This window comes from Xenopus laevis, chromosome 2S (assembly GCF_017654675.1).
Source record: "Xenopus laevis strain J_2021 chromosome 2S, Xenopus_laevis_v10.1, whole genome shotgun sequence".
Lineage (NCBI taxonomy): Eukaryota > Metazoa > Chordata > Amphibia > Anura > Pipidae > Xenopus > Xenopus laevis.
Window position 1 is genome coordinate 150,459,443 of NC_054374.1, and position 16,601 is coordinate 150,476,043.

General features: G+C 42.8%; 1 protein-coding gene across 35 annotated transcripts in view; it reads right to left on the bottom strand.

Annotated features, from left to right (window-relative positions):
* The window catches only part of LOC108709018 (protein mono-ADP-ribosyltransferase PARP4), a 104,014-nt gene that overhangs the window by 34,112 nt on the left and 53,301 nt on the right, over positions 1–16,601 (bottom strand). For 20 of the 35 annotated variants that reach the window (XR_005965927.1, XM_041584529.1, XM_041584526.1 and 17 more), the window contains exons 32-36: positions 9,711–9,737; positions 7,155–7,172; positions 4,016–4,036; positions 3,520–3,549; positions 2,813–2,833 (exon numbers count right to left, since the gene is read on the bottom strand). Coding sequence is in view for 34 of the 35 variants with exons in the window: in XM_041584529.1 (XP_041440463.1) it covers positions 2,813–2,833; positions 3,520–3,549; positions 4,016–4,036; positions 7,155–7,172; positions 9,711–9,737 (117 nt within the window). In the remaining variant the exon portion in view is untranslated. The remainder of the gene's footprint in view (positions 1–2,812; positions 2,834–3,519; positions 3,550–4,015; positions 4,037–7,154; positions 7,173–9,710; positions 9,738–16,601) is intronic. The other 15 variants (XM_041584554.1, XM_041584545.1, XM_041584539.1 and 12 more) reach the window with 3 other exon arrangements.

Genomic DNA, 16,601 nt, shown 5'->3' on the forward strand with positions numbered 1-16,601 from the left:
TTTTTCTCTTAGGTACTAGTGGGCAGCTAGAATTAAAGCAACACGGAACTCCTGCCGTGAGTAGGAATCAATAAATAATTTTTAAGTACAGGAGTTATAGTTATTAATGCTGGCAGTTTAAGCAAAAAAAAAGTACCTTACAACTTACTACATGCTTTGTACATCCCTGGGTAGGCTAATATAATAGCAGTACCAATTGTCATGGTTTGGATTACCGTTTTTTGTCCTTTTTGGTTTTGTTTTTTCTTATTCCATACAAGGATAGGCTGAAAGAGGCAGTCTCCTTGATTTTGGACATTTGGACACTATGGACTATTGAATATTTAAGATTGACAGTGAAGTTATCTGAATATTTAGAATTGTTGAGAATTTTTGAGTATTTAACTTGTAAGATCATTGCAATTTCCACACTGTCACTTTAAGTGGGGGAGGTGGTGTCCTGTTTCCAGGAAGGTATTTAATTCCCACAATGCTTTGTGTGTGTTACACTCGATAAAGGGCTCTGCCCGAAACATGTAGTATGCCTACACTGCTGAATAAACAAATTGCAGTTGAAAATTACTGTCTGGAGCTGTTTTGATTCAACTATTTTTCCTTGGATCAAGCAGAGAATGGCACACACAAGCAGCACTGGGCAAGCAGAGAATGGCACACACAAGCAGCACTGGGCAAGCAGAGAATGGCACACACAAGCAGCACTTGGCAGAGAATGGCACACACAAGCAGCACTTGGCAGAGAATGGCACACACAAGCAGCACTGCACAATCAGAGAATGGCACACACAAGCAGCACTGGGCAAGTAGAGAATGGCACACACAAGCAGCACTGGGCAAGCAGAGAATGGCACACACAAGCAGCACTGGGCAAGCAGAGAATGGCACACACAAGCAGCACTGGACAAGTAGAGAATGGCACACACTAGCAGCACTGGGCAAGCAGAGAATGGCACACACAAGCAAAGCACTTTGCTTTTCAACTTGTTTATTAATGACCTGGAGGTGGGCATTGAAAGTACTGATTCTATTTTTGCAGATGATACTAAATTGTGCAGAACTATAGGTTCCATGCAGGATGCTACCACTTTGCAGAGTGATTTGTCTGAGTTGGGAAACTGGGCAGCAAACTGGAAAATGAGGTTCAATGTTGATAAATGCAAGGTTATTCACTTTGGCAAAAATAATATAAATGCAAGTTATACACTAAATGGCAGTGTGTAGGGAGTTTCCTTAACTGAGAAGGATCTAGGGTTGTTTGTAGACAACAGGTTATCTAATTCTGGGAAGTGTCATTCTGTGGCCACTAAAGCAAATAAAGTTCTGTCTTGCATAAAAAAGGGCATAAACTCAAGGGATCAAACATAATTTTGCCCCTTTATAGGTCCCTGGTGAGGCCTCATCTGGAGTATGCAGTGCAGTTTTGGACTCCAGTCCTTAAGAGGGATATAAATGAGCTGGAGAGAGGGCAGAGACTAAGTGCAACTAAACTGGTTAGAGGGATGGAAGACTTAAATTATGAGGGTAGACTGTCAAGGTTGGGTTTTTATCTGGAGAAAAGACGCTTGCGAGGGGAAATGATTTCTCTTTATAAGTACATTAGAGGGCAGGGACAGATAGCAGATCTATTTTCCCTTAAAATGGATCACCGTACCAGAGGCCACCCCTTTAGACTAGGAAGAGAACTTTCATGTGAAGCAACGTAGGGGGTTCTTCACAATCAGGACAGTGAGGTTGTGGAATGCACGGCTGGATGATATTGTGATAGCTGATTCTGTTAATGCCTTTAAGAGTGGCTTGGATGATTTCTTGGACAAACACAAATTCAAGGCTATTGTGATACTAAAATTTACAATTAATATAGATATAAGTATATATACTATACTACTGTAGAGACCCTGAGATTTGGGTGTATTTATCTCAGGCATTCCTCTTTAGTATTTGGACACCTAAGGGACCTTTAGTTAACTCAGGCAGCTATGTCCCTAGCTGGGTCCACACTAGTACCTGGGGATTGTCCACTAGATGGCACTGTTTGATAATATAAAAGGGTTTAGCACCATGAGGTCTGGGTCTGTCCTGGGACTTTGCCTCACTGAGAGGTACTACAGGTCCAAGCCTGCCGGGAAAGTTAGTTAAGTGTAAGATAGTGATAGTAATACAGTAATAGTCGCTCTAGGAGTGAAAGTCAGCACAGGGTAGCTAGTGAGCAGATGTGGCTCCAACGAGGAGAAATAGTGGGGTTAGGACCCCGTGGTATTTGAACCACTAGTGCAGGGACTACAGTGGGTGAGTTGAGGACCAGATAGGATACCAAGACCCAAGATCCCAGGCTGAATACAGTGGGTGAGGTGAGGATCAAGTCCGGTGCCAAGATACAAGACCCCAGGCTGAGAAACCCATGCCTTAGTGTTCAACCATAAGGATAGTGCCAGTGAGAGTGGTAACTATTTCCCAAGTCTATTGTTACTGATCTATATTGATTTCTACTCCGTCTGTTGCATCTTCTACCCCCCTGGAGGGAATATTGTTGTTGGAGGCTACGCTATAACTGCCGTAAACATCAAAGTGCTGTAACTTATGATCTTGCCGGTGCTCTGTTAATAAACCAGTTATAATTTACTGCAAAGGACTTGTCTGGCTGAATATCCTGCTGCATTGATCTACTCCAGGTACCGGGAGTTGCAGGGAGTTGCACGGGTACACTGGGGGTCTGGAGCACACTACAAGAAGTGTTAGCCTGGTCACACACAGCCTTAATACACAGCAAAAGTACACTCAAGGGTGTGCTACACTACTATATATATTTTTTACTTACCAATGATTCTTCTTCTTCATCCTAGGAAAGAATAAATGGTATAAGGTGTAATTCACAGAGTGTCTTATTGACATAAAATCCAAAATGTAGAGGAGCTCCACTGTCCTAGTTCTAGGAATGTACTGCTAGTGCCCAACACATTCAAGCCTATTAGCAAGCCTTAATAATCCCCCCACTGCGAGGAGGATAAAACTGCATGGGTCCTTTGGTAAATACTTTGGTAGGCTGCAGCTAGGTGGGAAACATATAGCTGCAAGCGCAAGTGCGGTCCTACTAACATTGACACAACGAAGCCTGGAGATACTGCGATCCTCAACATGGCAATAAGAGAGATAAAACCCAGAGAGATAAAAGAGAAGACAGACTGCCAGTGCAGAGCAATGTGAGTGCAACGTCTGTTTTTAATAATAATTTAATGTATTTAATGTATTTATTAATTTAATGTATTTATATACACTCTCCCATTTAGCTGCAATGTTTCTGCCATCCCACTGGTGATACTGATGCTCTGGTGTGGGAGTTTTCTTACAGAGATACTGATGATTTCTAATGATATATATCAATAACAAAAATAATCATAATATAACAATAACAATGAAGACTAATAATCAGTGCTGTTTCTGGGTGCTACTGTCACTGACCTCACAACTGAGCGGCAGGTGAACAAACAGACAATATCAATCTGAAATACTGTAATTTCCACTTACTGGAGGTGGAGGTGGTGCAAAGCTGAAAGGCTAAAATGAAATGAAATGAAGTGGAATGCATTGCTGGATGATATTGTGATGGCTGATTCTGTTAATGACTTAAATTATGAGGGTAGACTGTCAAGGTTGGGTTTTTATCTGGAGAAAAGACGCTTGCGAGGGGAAATGATTTCTCTTTATAAGTACATTAGAGGGCAGGGACAGATAGCAGATCTATTTTCCCTTAAAATGGATCACCGTACCAGAGGCCACCCCTTTAGACTAGGAAGAGAACTTTCATGTGAAGCAACGTAGGGGGTTCTTCACAGTCAGGACAGTGAGGTTGTGGAATGCACTGCCGGGTGATGTTGTGATGGCTGATTCTGTTAATGCCTTTAAGAGTGGTTCGGATGATTTCTTGGACAAACACATATTCAAGGCTATTGTGATACTAAAATCTACAATTAATATAGATATGAGTATATATACTATACTACTATATATATTTTTTACTTACCAATGATTCTTCTTCTTCATCCTAGGAAAGAATAAATGGTATAAGGTGTAATTCACAGAGTGTCTTATTGACATAAAATCCAAAATGTAGAGGAGCCCCACTGTACTCTCTGCTGGCCTAGTTCTAGGAATGTACTGCGACTGCCCCGTATCAAAAAGTACACAAATTCCAATCAAGCAATTTTGACGGCAGCCTGCATCTGATTTGTAAAAACGCCCACTTGTGATTGTACTCATGTACTTGATGCATCTGCCTGCAATGACACTGGAATTTTTGGGGGGGACTAAGTGGAATACTATACACAGCACGTCTACAAAAGCTCAACCCTCACCCAACCCTAATACATAAAATGTTGCCATAGTACTACCCACACACAACTGCTTACCTGCATCTTCCTGCTTTGTACACTTCTTCTGCACACAACTCTGGTTTCAAGACAGGGAATCATCTAGAGCATGAGTGTACTATCCCAGTCTGACCTGCACCCAACCCAAACCTCTAATGGTCGCCAACATTTAACCTTGGAAATCCATGGGTCCCACAGGTTTTGTGTCAACCTGCACATCACCACTGTCCACCCAAACTGCCAGCAATAAGGCAATAAGCAAATGACAATAATACGTTACCCTGTGCAGTATCAGCACCCCATGCAACTTGCATTAAACATATTATGGTCTTTAAACTGACCCTGAAAAAACAGGGCTTGGGCTTGGGAGGAACGTGGGTGGAGGCAGGACGCGGGAGGGACGGGAAGAGGCCAAGAGGATGGGGACAGGAGTGCGCCGGGCCCTTCTGAAGGTTTTTTTTGAAGGTGGGCCTGGCGCACTCTAGTTACGACCACTGCTGATTCTATTAATGTCTTTAAAAGGCTTGGATCATGCTTTGGACAAGCATCATATTCAAGGCTATAATGATACTAAAATCTACAATTAATATAGATATGAGTATATATAGTTTATGTGAGTGTATGGAGGGGTCAGTGTGTGAGTGTGTGACGGGTTTCATTTGAAGGGGTTGAACTTGATGGACTTTTTTCAACCCAAATTAACTATGTAACTATACAGCTCCCACAGCAGGCATAGGCCACACTATGTTGCTAATATACTAAGATAATATAATGGAGTATTGCTTATAAGTGATATTATTTGAAAATTCATTAGTACCCATTGCAAGCATGAATCTTTGAAAGCAGGTTGTAAAAACTTGTATCTTAGAAACATTGCTGCTCTTGCCCAATTCCTTCCATCCCAGTTGTTCAAGAGGGTAAAACTGCTGCAAGTTACAGATCCTTACATCTCTTACCATACTGTATGCAGTGAGATGGGAAATGGAGATACAGATTATACAAGCAGACAAATCCACATTTGGAAAAAAATACCCCCTGATGGGTGCAAGAATAAGAGAATTTGGTAGTGGGCACTACCCACAAACTGTATTTATCTTGGTGGATAATGAGCAAACTAACTTGCCGGGGGGGGGGAACAAGGAACACACTTTCCTGGCGCTTGGGGGAGTCTGTTTGGAGGTAGCAGCCATTGCAGCAGCCAGCAGGGACGGGCCAAGCTGACCGGGCACCCTAGGCAACCTGGCCAGCCTGCTACCCCGTGTGCATGCGCACTAGCAGCGGGTAGGGGGGATAATGATGGAGAGGGAGGAGAGACTCGGAGAGGGGAAGGGAGTGACGGAGAGGGGAGGAGGGAGGGGGTAATGAGGAGGAGGGAAAGGGGAGCTACAGCACTACAGAATAGGGGTAGGCGGAATACACTTAATAGGTACCTGCCAAGCGCCCTCTTATGGTTGCGGCCTAGGCAGGTGCCTCTTTTGCGTACCCCTAGTTCCGGCCCTGGCAGCCAGTGAAGTAGTGGGTGGGGGGCTGTTGCAGAATGTGTAGCTTGCTTGTGAAGGGTGTGGTGGAGGAGGAAGGTGTGCAGTCAGGAATGTACAGTCTGTGTTGGTTATGGAGTAATCAAATCTAGAAGGGAAAGTCTACCTGCACTTGCTGTTTGCTTCCTCCTCCTCCTCCACATCCAACCTAGGCAAGTTCTCCTGTTCTCTGACATACCACTACCACTATTTCTGCAGTTGCACTGACTATTAACTCAAACCTGATCCTCCCCCAGCCCAAGGCATGTTTATTCCTTGTTCTTTCAGCCCCTCAAGGCAAGTTTGTTTGCTTATTATCCACCCTTCACTCCATCCCCAAGTCTGTCCCTCGTTGGGTCACCAGAGCAGCACTAAGATTTGTGGAACTCCTCACTCACACGCCTCTTTCTCTGTGAATAATGTTGGTGCATGTGACATCATCGTGTAAGCTCCTTTGCACCAAAGACTACGGATCTCCTCTTAAAATAGAGGTAAATATTGCTAATATATTTAACTGGAACCAGGCAGGGGCACAGAAGTGTCGGGATAATTTACCCTACACAATGTTGAGTTGAAATAGGGCTTGCCAAAGTTCACCATAATGAAATGCTGCCATTCTCTTTTCATTTGTATTGGAGTTTCAGGGGCACATCATCAAAGGATGAACTCAATGTGTCTCTCTTTACTAAATGCCAGTTTCGAACTGGGAAAAAAACTCCCCACTTCCAAGGATAATAAGTGGGGAGAGGCCTGGGGGGTGGGCTTATAGTCTGATGGCAGTTTTGAGCAGTTTGACTGAGATGGGGGCTCACTGAACTCTGGTGGGCTCTGGACTGGATGATTTTGTTGCTTAAATAAATGCAGTCATAATTTCATTTGTGTGTGTGTATTCAGGTTCTCTTTGCAAATTTTAGGTAGTAAATAATATATGAAAAAGAATAAAGCTACAAATAAAGAAAATATAAAGATCTGCCTCCTTTCTTCCTGGGAAAGGAGGCAGCAGGAAGTGGAAGAGAGAGGGTTTTCGCAGGAATTTTCTTGTTTTTAACACAATATGTACAAGATAAAAAGTGTCAGAAAAATTAGGCAAATACTTTTTTTAAAAAAGTAAAAAACAGTTTAAAAAAAAAAAATCAAGACCAGTTACAAAGATGCCGGTCTATAACATGTGAACATCTTTAAGATAAAAATAAAAAAAGAGCAAGAAGTGAAAATACTTTAAAGGCTACTATATATATATATATAATATATATATATATATATATATATTACTTACCAATGATGCCCTTTCATCCTAGGAAAGAATAAATGGTATAAGGTGTAATTCACAGAGTGTCTTATTGACATAAAATCCAAATGAAGAGGAGCCATACTGTCCTCCCTGCTGGCCTACTTCTCGGAAGATACTGCTACAGCCCAATGCATTCAATCCAATTAGCAAGCCTTAACCAAGTCCCCCACTGCGAGGAAGATAACACTGCATGGGCCCTGGGGCATATATACTTTGGTAGGCTGCAGTTAGGTGGGGAAACATAAAGCTGGAAACCCAAGTGCGGTCCTACTAAAATGGACACAACGAAGCCTGGAGATACTGCCATTCTCAAAGCTTCCCACAGCAGGTTGGGTCAACAGGTTCAGACAACTTGTGCCAAAAGAATGAAACACTAATGCCTTTTCAATACCCCATGTCAAAAAGTACACAAATTCCAAATGAGCAAATTCGACTGCAACCTGCATCTGATTAACAAATTAAATGTAGAAAAGAAGTTGGGGAGCACCTCCCATCAAATGAGAAAAACAGAAGATGGTGTGCAGGGTCAAGTGGTAATTCATAAGAGAACAAGAAAGAGAAAGAACTGACCCATGTATTTGCACCCTCCCATCAAAGCATGTCCACAAGCTCATATTTATACACCTTAAAACGTAACTTTTATTACTGACAAATAAGATAAAAAAGTCCAGTAATAATTAAAACATGGTTAGGACCGGGGAAACGGATTAACTTGGGGTAGTGGGCTGGTGGTATGGATAAGTGGTAAATGTAGCTAGTGGAGGTCACCCCAAAACACTCTGTTTAAACACTATTCGGTCATAAATATGTGGGTAATAGGGGTAGTAGACTACATGCAATGTTTTACAACACAGATCGCCCCCTTAGAAGCACATAACCCAAAGGGTCAGTGGGGCTTAAATCGGTGGGGTTGTGTAAGTCGCTCACTTAGTTAGCACCCCCGATGTGTACATTAGTATGGGTAGAGGTGCTGCTAATCGTTGGAGAGGCAGGCTTAGTAAATTCTAGAGCTTGCGTCTCTATTGGAACAACCCCTGTTGTGCAGCCCTTGGTCAGCCAACCCCTTCACCCACAGCACAACCCTCCCAATTGACAGATATCTGCTCTGATATGAGCGTTGAAGCTTCCATCTGAAGCAGTACCTTGTAAACCAACCCCTTCACCCACAGCGTAGCCCCCCCAAATTGGCAAAGCTGCCTTAAGTTATAATTGGCAAAAGTTGCCTTAAGTTACAATTGGCAAAAGCTGCCTTAAGTTACAAGAAGGTGGCGGTTGCAGAGAGTTGTAGTTGCAGGTTGAGTACTGCTCTGCAAAATTAGTGGGAAATGCCTGTAAAAACCACTTCCATACCAACACCTTCAGCACAACCCTCCCACAGCACAACCCTCCCAATTGGCGGATATCTGCTCTGATATGAGCGTTGAAGCTTCCACTTGAAGCAGTACCTTGTAAACCAACCCCTTCACCCACAGAGTAGCCCCCCCAAATTGGCAAAGCTGCCTTAAGTTACAATTGGCAAAAGTTGCCTTAAGTTACGAGAAGGTGGCAGTTGCAGAGAGTTGTAGTTGCAGATTGCTTACTGCTATGCAGAGAGTTGTAGTTGCCGGTTGCCTACTGCTATGCAAAATTAGTGGGAAATGCCTGTAAAAACCACTTCCATACCAACCCCTTCACCCACCACACCATACCCTCCTAGTATGTGGTGTCAGCCCCTTATTTTCGTCCGTTCCGGCGCCCTGCCTAACCAACTTTAAATTAATTGAGTGCCTTGCAACTACAACTCTCTGCAACCACCACCTTCTTGTAACTTAAGGCAGCTTTGCCAATTTGGGGGGGCTACGCTGTGGGTGAAGGGGTTGGTTTACAAGTTACTGCTTCAGGTGGAAGCTTCAACGCTCATATCAGAGCAGATATGCGTCAATTGGGAGGGTTGTGCTGTGGGTGAATGGGTTGGCTGACCAAGGGCTGCACAACGGTGGTTGTTCAAATAGAGACGCAAGCTCTAGAATACTAATGTTGTGCACATCGGGGGTGCTAACTAAGTGAGTGACTTACACAACCCCACCGATTTAGGCCCCACTTACCCTTTGGGTTATGTGCTTCTGAGGGGGCGATCTGTGTTATAAAACGTTGCATGTAGTCTACTACCCCTATTACCCCCATATTTATAACTGAATAGTGTTTAAACAGAGTGTTTTGGGGTGACCTCCACTAGCATACATTTACCACTTATCCGTACCACCAGCCCACTACCCCTAGTTAATCCGTCTCCCCGGTCCTAACCATGTTTTAATTATTACTGGACTTTTTTATCTTATTTGTCAGTAATAAAAGTTAAGTTTTATGGTGTATAAATACGAACTTGTGGACATGCTTTGAAGGGAGGGTGCAAATACATGGGTCAGTTCTTTCTCTTTCTTGTTCTCATCTGATTAGTAAAAATGGCCACTTACGATTGTACTCATTTTGACGCATCTAATGCAATGACACAGATTCTAGGCGGGGGGGGGGGCTACGTGGAATACTATAAACAACACTTACCACTGATACAGGACCTCCATAGCAACCCTAGGAAAAATAAAAGTCATAATGTATAATTCACAGATTATTTTAACAATTTATATGGGTTACTGCGATTTTGCATTGAGACGGAGACAGAGTTCAAATAGGCTGGGGTACTGTTCACATTAATTTGAGGGTGGTTTAAGTGATTTTTGAAAACTAGTCTGCTTTTTTAATAAAGGGCCCTGTGTGGCTGAAACATGCTGCACTGAATAAATCTAAATTGTGGTCATTCTGCTTGTTGTGCGCTTCTCTCTATGTCTGAATGTGGTTGTGTCTAACTCATATCTGCAAATTACATCAGAGAAATCATTAAACTAGGAGCCCTTCTTCTTTGTGCTGAATTTTAGACATTTCTTCATCCCCTTTTCTTTTTTACAAAAGCTCAACCCTCACCCATAACTAACCCATAAAATGTTGCTATAGTAGTATCCACAGACAACTGCATCTTCCTGCTTTGTACACCACTTCTGCACACAACTCTGGTTTCAAGATAGGGAATCTTCTAGAGCAGAGCAGGAGTGTACTACCCCAGTCTGACCTGCACCCAACCCATACCTGTAATAGTCGCCTAAATTTTACCCTGAAATCCGTGGGTCCCGCGAGTTGTGTGTGTCAACCAGCACATCACCACTGCACACCCAAACTGCCAGCAATACGCAAATTACAATAATATGTTACCTTGTGCAGTATCAGCACCACTTGCAACTTGCATTAAAAATATTATGGTCGGGGGGCTTGGCCATGACGTTGACCTGAGGAGATGCAGATTTCCAGTGCTCCGTTACCGACGGTCCCTAATAGCTATAAGTTGAGCATTTTACCCGCAGAGTTTTTGGCTGTAATATTCCACTCAGCTCTCCTGACTATGACTAGAGGAGGTAAGCTGAAAAAAAACCGGCTCCTACGAGCAACGAATCGCTCACACAGACACCAAGACAGCGAGCAGGCACGGCAACCAAAATGGCCAACGATTCACCTGCCACTCCTCGGACCTCCCCTCGGGCAGACTGGGAATCTGACCAAGTGGAATCGGAACCGGAGACTTCCACGGCCTACTCTGGGGACGCAGTATTGATTTCCAGATTCAAACAACTATTGCATACCGAGTTATCAGCGGTCGCCAACAAGATCACGGACCACGTGACGCAGGAACTGCGCGACCTCAGTAACAGAACGGTGGCAGTGGAAGACAAGGTTGATGAGGTCCTGATCACAGTCAACTCCCATGATCTGCAAATCGCCAAACTCCAGCAACAACTGCTGGACCTCCAAGACCAAATGGAGGACACGGAGGAATAATATAAGAATCAGAGGCCTCCCAGACACGGTCCAGGACCTGCACCTTGAAATCCCACAGCTCCTCACGGAACTTCTTCCAGACGTTTCTCCGGACCACCTCATCCTGGATAGGGTGCATAGAGCCCTAGGACCCAGACAACAAGGGGCCCCACCAAAAGATATCATCGCCAGGATGCATTATTTTACCTCCAAAGAGGCGGTCATGATGGCCTCCAGAGCCGCTACGCACTTGGAATACAAAGGCCACAAATATTCAATCTATGCCGATCTTGCTGCTGCCACGATCCAGTGGAGAAAGTTGATGAATCCTATTACTACCCTTTTGATCACTCACCGGATCAGGTACAGATGGGGTTACCCATTGAACTAACTTTTACATTACAAAACCGACAGCACACCGTCACCAACCCACAAGATGGCATGCAGCTTCTCCACCGCTTGCAATTAGCAGACCCCCAGCCCGCTTCTCGGAATTCTCCACCCCCACCTAAAGGCTCTGGTCGTCACCCGATTGCCCCCCTCTGGAATACCAGCCCTAACCGGGACACTTGAGTGACTCCTATTATGGGTAATACCTCTCCTCTATTATACCATTCTGGGGCCGTCTGGTCAGTGCCCCCCCCACAAACAGGCCTACTTGTCACCATTACTGGCTTGCCAGTAAGCCCTGTTTACTAATGTCGGCACTCCTACCTACAGTGCCTTTTGTACAGTGTTATGTTGATGTTTGCACAGTTATTGTTTTACTACACAATATGGAGAAGAGTACTTATATTTTACTGCACTTTCTATCTATTGTCTTGATACAAAAATGGCATTATTATGTGTATCTCATAACGTAAAGGGATTCAACTCCCCACTAAAACGGTCTAAAGCCTTCAGACAGTATAACCAAATGAAAGCGGACCTAATTTTCATACAGGAGACTCATTTCTCTAGAGCTTCCTTTCCAAAATACTTTCACCATGCTTATCGTAAGGTGTAAGCCTCTTCGGAGAGTAAACATGGGGGGGTTGCCATATGTGTCCATAATAGAATTAATTTCCGTTTAGACTCGGCCAAAGCAGATCTAGAAGGGAGATATTTAATCCTTAACGGTTACATACAGGATTCTTTAGTAACGCTGGCAGTGGTGTATGGCCCAAATGATAACCAAAAAACTTTTTACAACAAATTTTTCCCCCTCTTAGAGGAATTCAGTAGCGGCCCAATTTTACTTGGAGGGGACTTTAACGAAGTTGTGAACCCCATTAATGACAGACAAACTACTGCTACCTCACAAACTGCTAAATCCAGGAAACCGCAATACTTTGCAAAATTACTAGAAAAAAATAGACTTGTGGATGTCTGGCTAGAATGCCATCCCCAACTCAAAGACTACACTTATTTCTCCCCTCCCCATAATTCTAATTCCAGAATAGATATGTTTGTCCTGGACCAAAAGTTACTGCCTCAAATCGCCCAGTCTAACATCCGTACTTGTGTTTGGTCTGATCACTCCCTAGTAACTTTGCATATTTCCAATCTAGTGGATAGACCCTCTACTTACCTCTGGAGACTTGACGACAGTATGCTGTCTGACCCCCAAATAAAAGATACTATAGAAAACGAATTGAAACAGTATTTCCTAATTAATGACACCTCTGAAGTTATCAGCCCCACATTATGGTCTGCCCACAAAGCCTACATTAGAGGCATCTTTATACATGAAGGCGAGATTGACAAAGGCAAAACAAAAAACTATCTGACCTCTCCCTTCTTTTGCAAACCAAAGAGGACCTGCTCAAACTCACCCCTCACGATGGCCCACTCAGAAAACAGGTTGACCTGCTACGCACTGAAATAAACCTCTTACTCACCGAAAAGGATGTCAGAAAATGGGTGAAACAAAAATTTTTCCATAAGGCCAACAAAGCTGACACCATGCTAGCTCGTAGATTGTCTAACAAGTTTTAACAATCCCCTTTTACCCAGATTAGAAATAGCAAGGGCCTCTTGACGGCTAATCCAGTAAAAATAGTTGAAGAATTTAGCTCCTTTTATCAATCCCTTTATCAAACATATACCTTAAAGGAAGAGAATATAGATTCCTTTTTAGGGAACCTAGATATCCCCTCTCTCTCACAAACCCAGAAAGAGTCCCTAAAATCCCCCATCGATTCACAAGAGATTTTAATGGCAATAAAAACGCTGAAAATAAAAAAATCCCCAGGTCCGGATGGCCTCATCGGAAAATATTATAAAACATTTGGCCCCCTCCTGATCCCGAGATTACTCAAACTGTTCAATGATATTCAACTTGGCCTCCACAAATTCCACTCTGAATCTCTGGCCTCACACATTGCAGTAATTCCCAAATCAGATAAGGACCACTCCAATTGCAAAAATTTTAGGCCCATCTCAATTTTGAACCTGGACATTAAATTGTTAGCAAAAATTATGGCCACAAGATTAAACCTTTTCCTAGGCCAACTAATCCACAAAGATCAGTCAGGTTTTATCCCGAAACGACAGGTGACTGATAACACCCGCAGATTAATTAACATCTTACACATAGCTAAATCTAATGATATACCCTCCATGCTCCTCTCTTTAGATCTGGAGAAAGCTTTTGAAACCCTCTCACAGTATGATTTCCCAGAGCCCTTCCTCAATGTAATCCTGGCTCTCTATGATACTCCTACAGCGCAGGTTCAGCATATGGGCTTCCTCTCATCTAAATTTTCAATAGGCCGGGGCACACGGCAGGGGTGCCCATTGTCCCCCCTCCTGTTTGCCCTTGCCATCGAACCTCTCGCGATTTCAATTAGAGCACACCCCCAAATTTCCGGAGTCAGAGTGGGAGAAATTAATTATAAATGTGTACTGTATGCTGATCATATCTTGCTTTCCATCTCTAAGCCAATGACATCTCTCCCGTTCCTGTACGATTTACTACAGTCTTTTGCGATAGTTTCTGGTCTCAAAGTGAATGCCAACAAAACAGAAGCCTTAAATATCAATCTTCCCCCCAGTTTGATAAAGCTACTTGAAATTAACTTCCAACTCCAATGGCAACCGCACAAGCTAAAATATCTTGGAGTGGAATTACACCGGGACTATGATTCACTCTCACAGGCTAATTACAACAACATTTTAGATACTACACCTACTACGGTCATGGAGCAATCTCAAGCTATCCTGGATGGGTAGAATCAATGCCCTCAAAATGTCAGCCTTGCCTCACCTACTGTATCTGTTCAGGACCCTCCCGGTTTCCCCTCCTACGGGAATGTTAAGCTCTCTACAAAAGCAGATGAATAAATTTGTGTGGGACGGTAAAAGAGCACGGTTAAAATTTTCAACAGCAACTAGACACCGCTCTAAAGGAGGGCTGGGTATCCCGGACCTGAAGAAATATTATACTGCTGCCCAAGTCTGTCAGATGCTCCATTGGCATGACTCCCCAGACAACCCAATATGGGCAACCATTAAGCAAGATACCCTCCCTGTGGGATCCTTACACAACCTGCTGTGGTCTTAACCTCCCGCCAAGAGAGGCAGCTACAATCCTGTCATCTCACATTCCTTGAGAGTCTGGAAGTCTATCCCCCATACACACAAATTGTCTTCCTCCCATAAACCGGTAGTCAACTTTAACCTCAACACGGAGTTCTCTCCGGGGGCTAAGAAAGGGTCTTTTCAGTGGTGGACACAAAACAATCTCCACAACATACATGCTTTGACCAAAACCAACAAACTATTGTCGTGGCAACAGCTACAAGACTCTTACAATGCCCATTAGAGCGAATATTATAGATAATAGACAATGGTTTAAATCTTGCGCAAAAATGTAGTAAACTTCGGATGCGCAAAATACAAAGGGATTCCACCCCAAAAAAAGAAATTAGAACAAACGGTTTGATATGCGCTTCCGTTTAAAAAATAAAAATAAATACACCAACTTTCAGTATCCCCCAGTTGTCCCAAAGTTTCCCTATAGTCCACCAGGGTCCGGAGCCGAAGATGGTAACCCAGAAACCGCTTCCACAGCTGGCGATCGCTTCTAAGCTTTAAAACAAAGAAGAAACAAAAACCGCACCAATGTGAAAAACTTTTAAAGCCGGTATCAAGGCCCTGCTCTGGTTACTACTTACAGGATTTCCCGGACACGGCTTGCACACAAGAACAGATCTGCGGTGAGGTAAGTCTCAGCTTGTCCTCCTATGCGATGCCGCTGGTGTACTTCACAATTCCACGGTCCTATGCGCTAGCTATCTCTGCGATTCTGTTCCTGAGCATTCAAGTTGATTCATATCCCACAGTCTTGGCGTCCTCTCATACACTTCCCAGGTCAGTCAGGGTCAGGCACTCACGAGTTGATCAGAGGATTGGGAATGCCTTGTGCTGGGAGATTATGTAAGCAACGAAGGGATACTCAAATAGTTGAAGGTAATTTATTTAGAACATAATAGTCACTTACACTTAAGAATACTCTGCCTAACGCGTTTCGTGAGTCAATCACTTCATCAGAGGCTAAAATTTACTCTACTCGGTCGCTCCTTTATGACCTGCCTAATTGGCATAATTGGTTACCTCATCTCACCTGCAAACGAATTTCGTTCAGGGAGAAGGTAAAACAGGAACATATATTTTCAATAATACATTTAAAAATTTAAATACAGTTTACATAGTTAAAAATGCAGATTTTCAAGATAAAACTTTTATAAATATTAATAACAATTCACTCAAATAAAACAATTTATATCGAGATCTATGTTTAAACCCATTGGTTGTAGTGTTTTTAAGGATATTATCCATCTAGTTTCTTCTTGTGATATAATTTGAGTATTGTCACCACCTCTCCAAGATTTTTTCTTATGTGCAATTCCCATAAATTTTCCCATTAATTCACTAGGGTCACTATTTATACAACAATATACAACAGAAGTAGTGCGACAACTAAGCAATACAGCAACATACAAAAAACTTAAAGGGGATCCGACTTTAAGCATTAAACAGAGTCTTTTTAGTTTAATTGATAACGCATTCTCTCAGGACATTATCAATAATAAAGAAAAAGATTTTCTAAAAATTCTATATCCCAAAATTCCTGTTATTTATATTTTACCAAAAATCCATAAAGATTTACAAAACCCCCCTGGGAGACCAATTATTTCAGGGATTGGGTCACTAACCAGTAATTTATCCAAATACATTGACAATTTTTTACAGAAATATGTGGGTACATTACCGTCCTATATTAAAGATACAAAGGACACCATAAACTTTATAGAGAAAGAGACATGGTGTGAGGATTATTTTCTCGTAACTTGCGATGTCTCATCATTATACACCTGTATTAACCATGATCAGGGCATAGAAGCAGTCACACATTTTCTATTGAATGATAGCCTTATTCTAGCCCCCCAAAGAGAATTCATCATAGAGGGCATTCGATTCATACTTCAAAATAACTATTTCTGGTATGAAGGGGAGTACTATCTCCAGGGTAACGGCACAGCTATGGGAAGTAAGTTCGCCCCGAGCTATGCAAATCTTTTTATGGGGTACTGGGAGAAAATTATT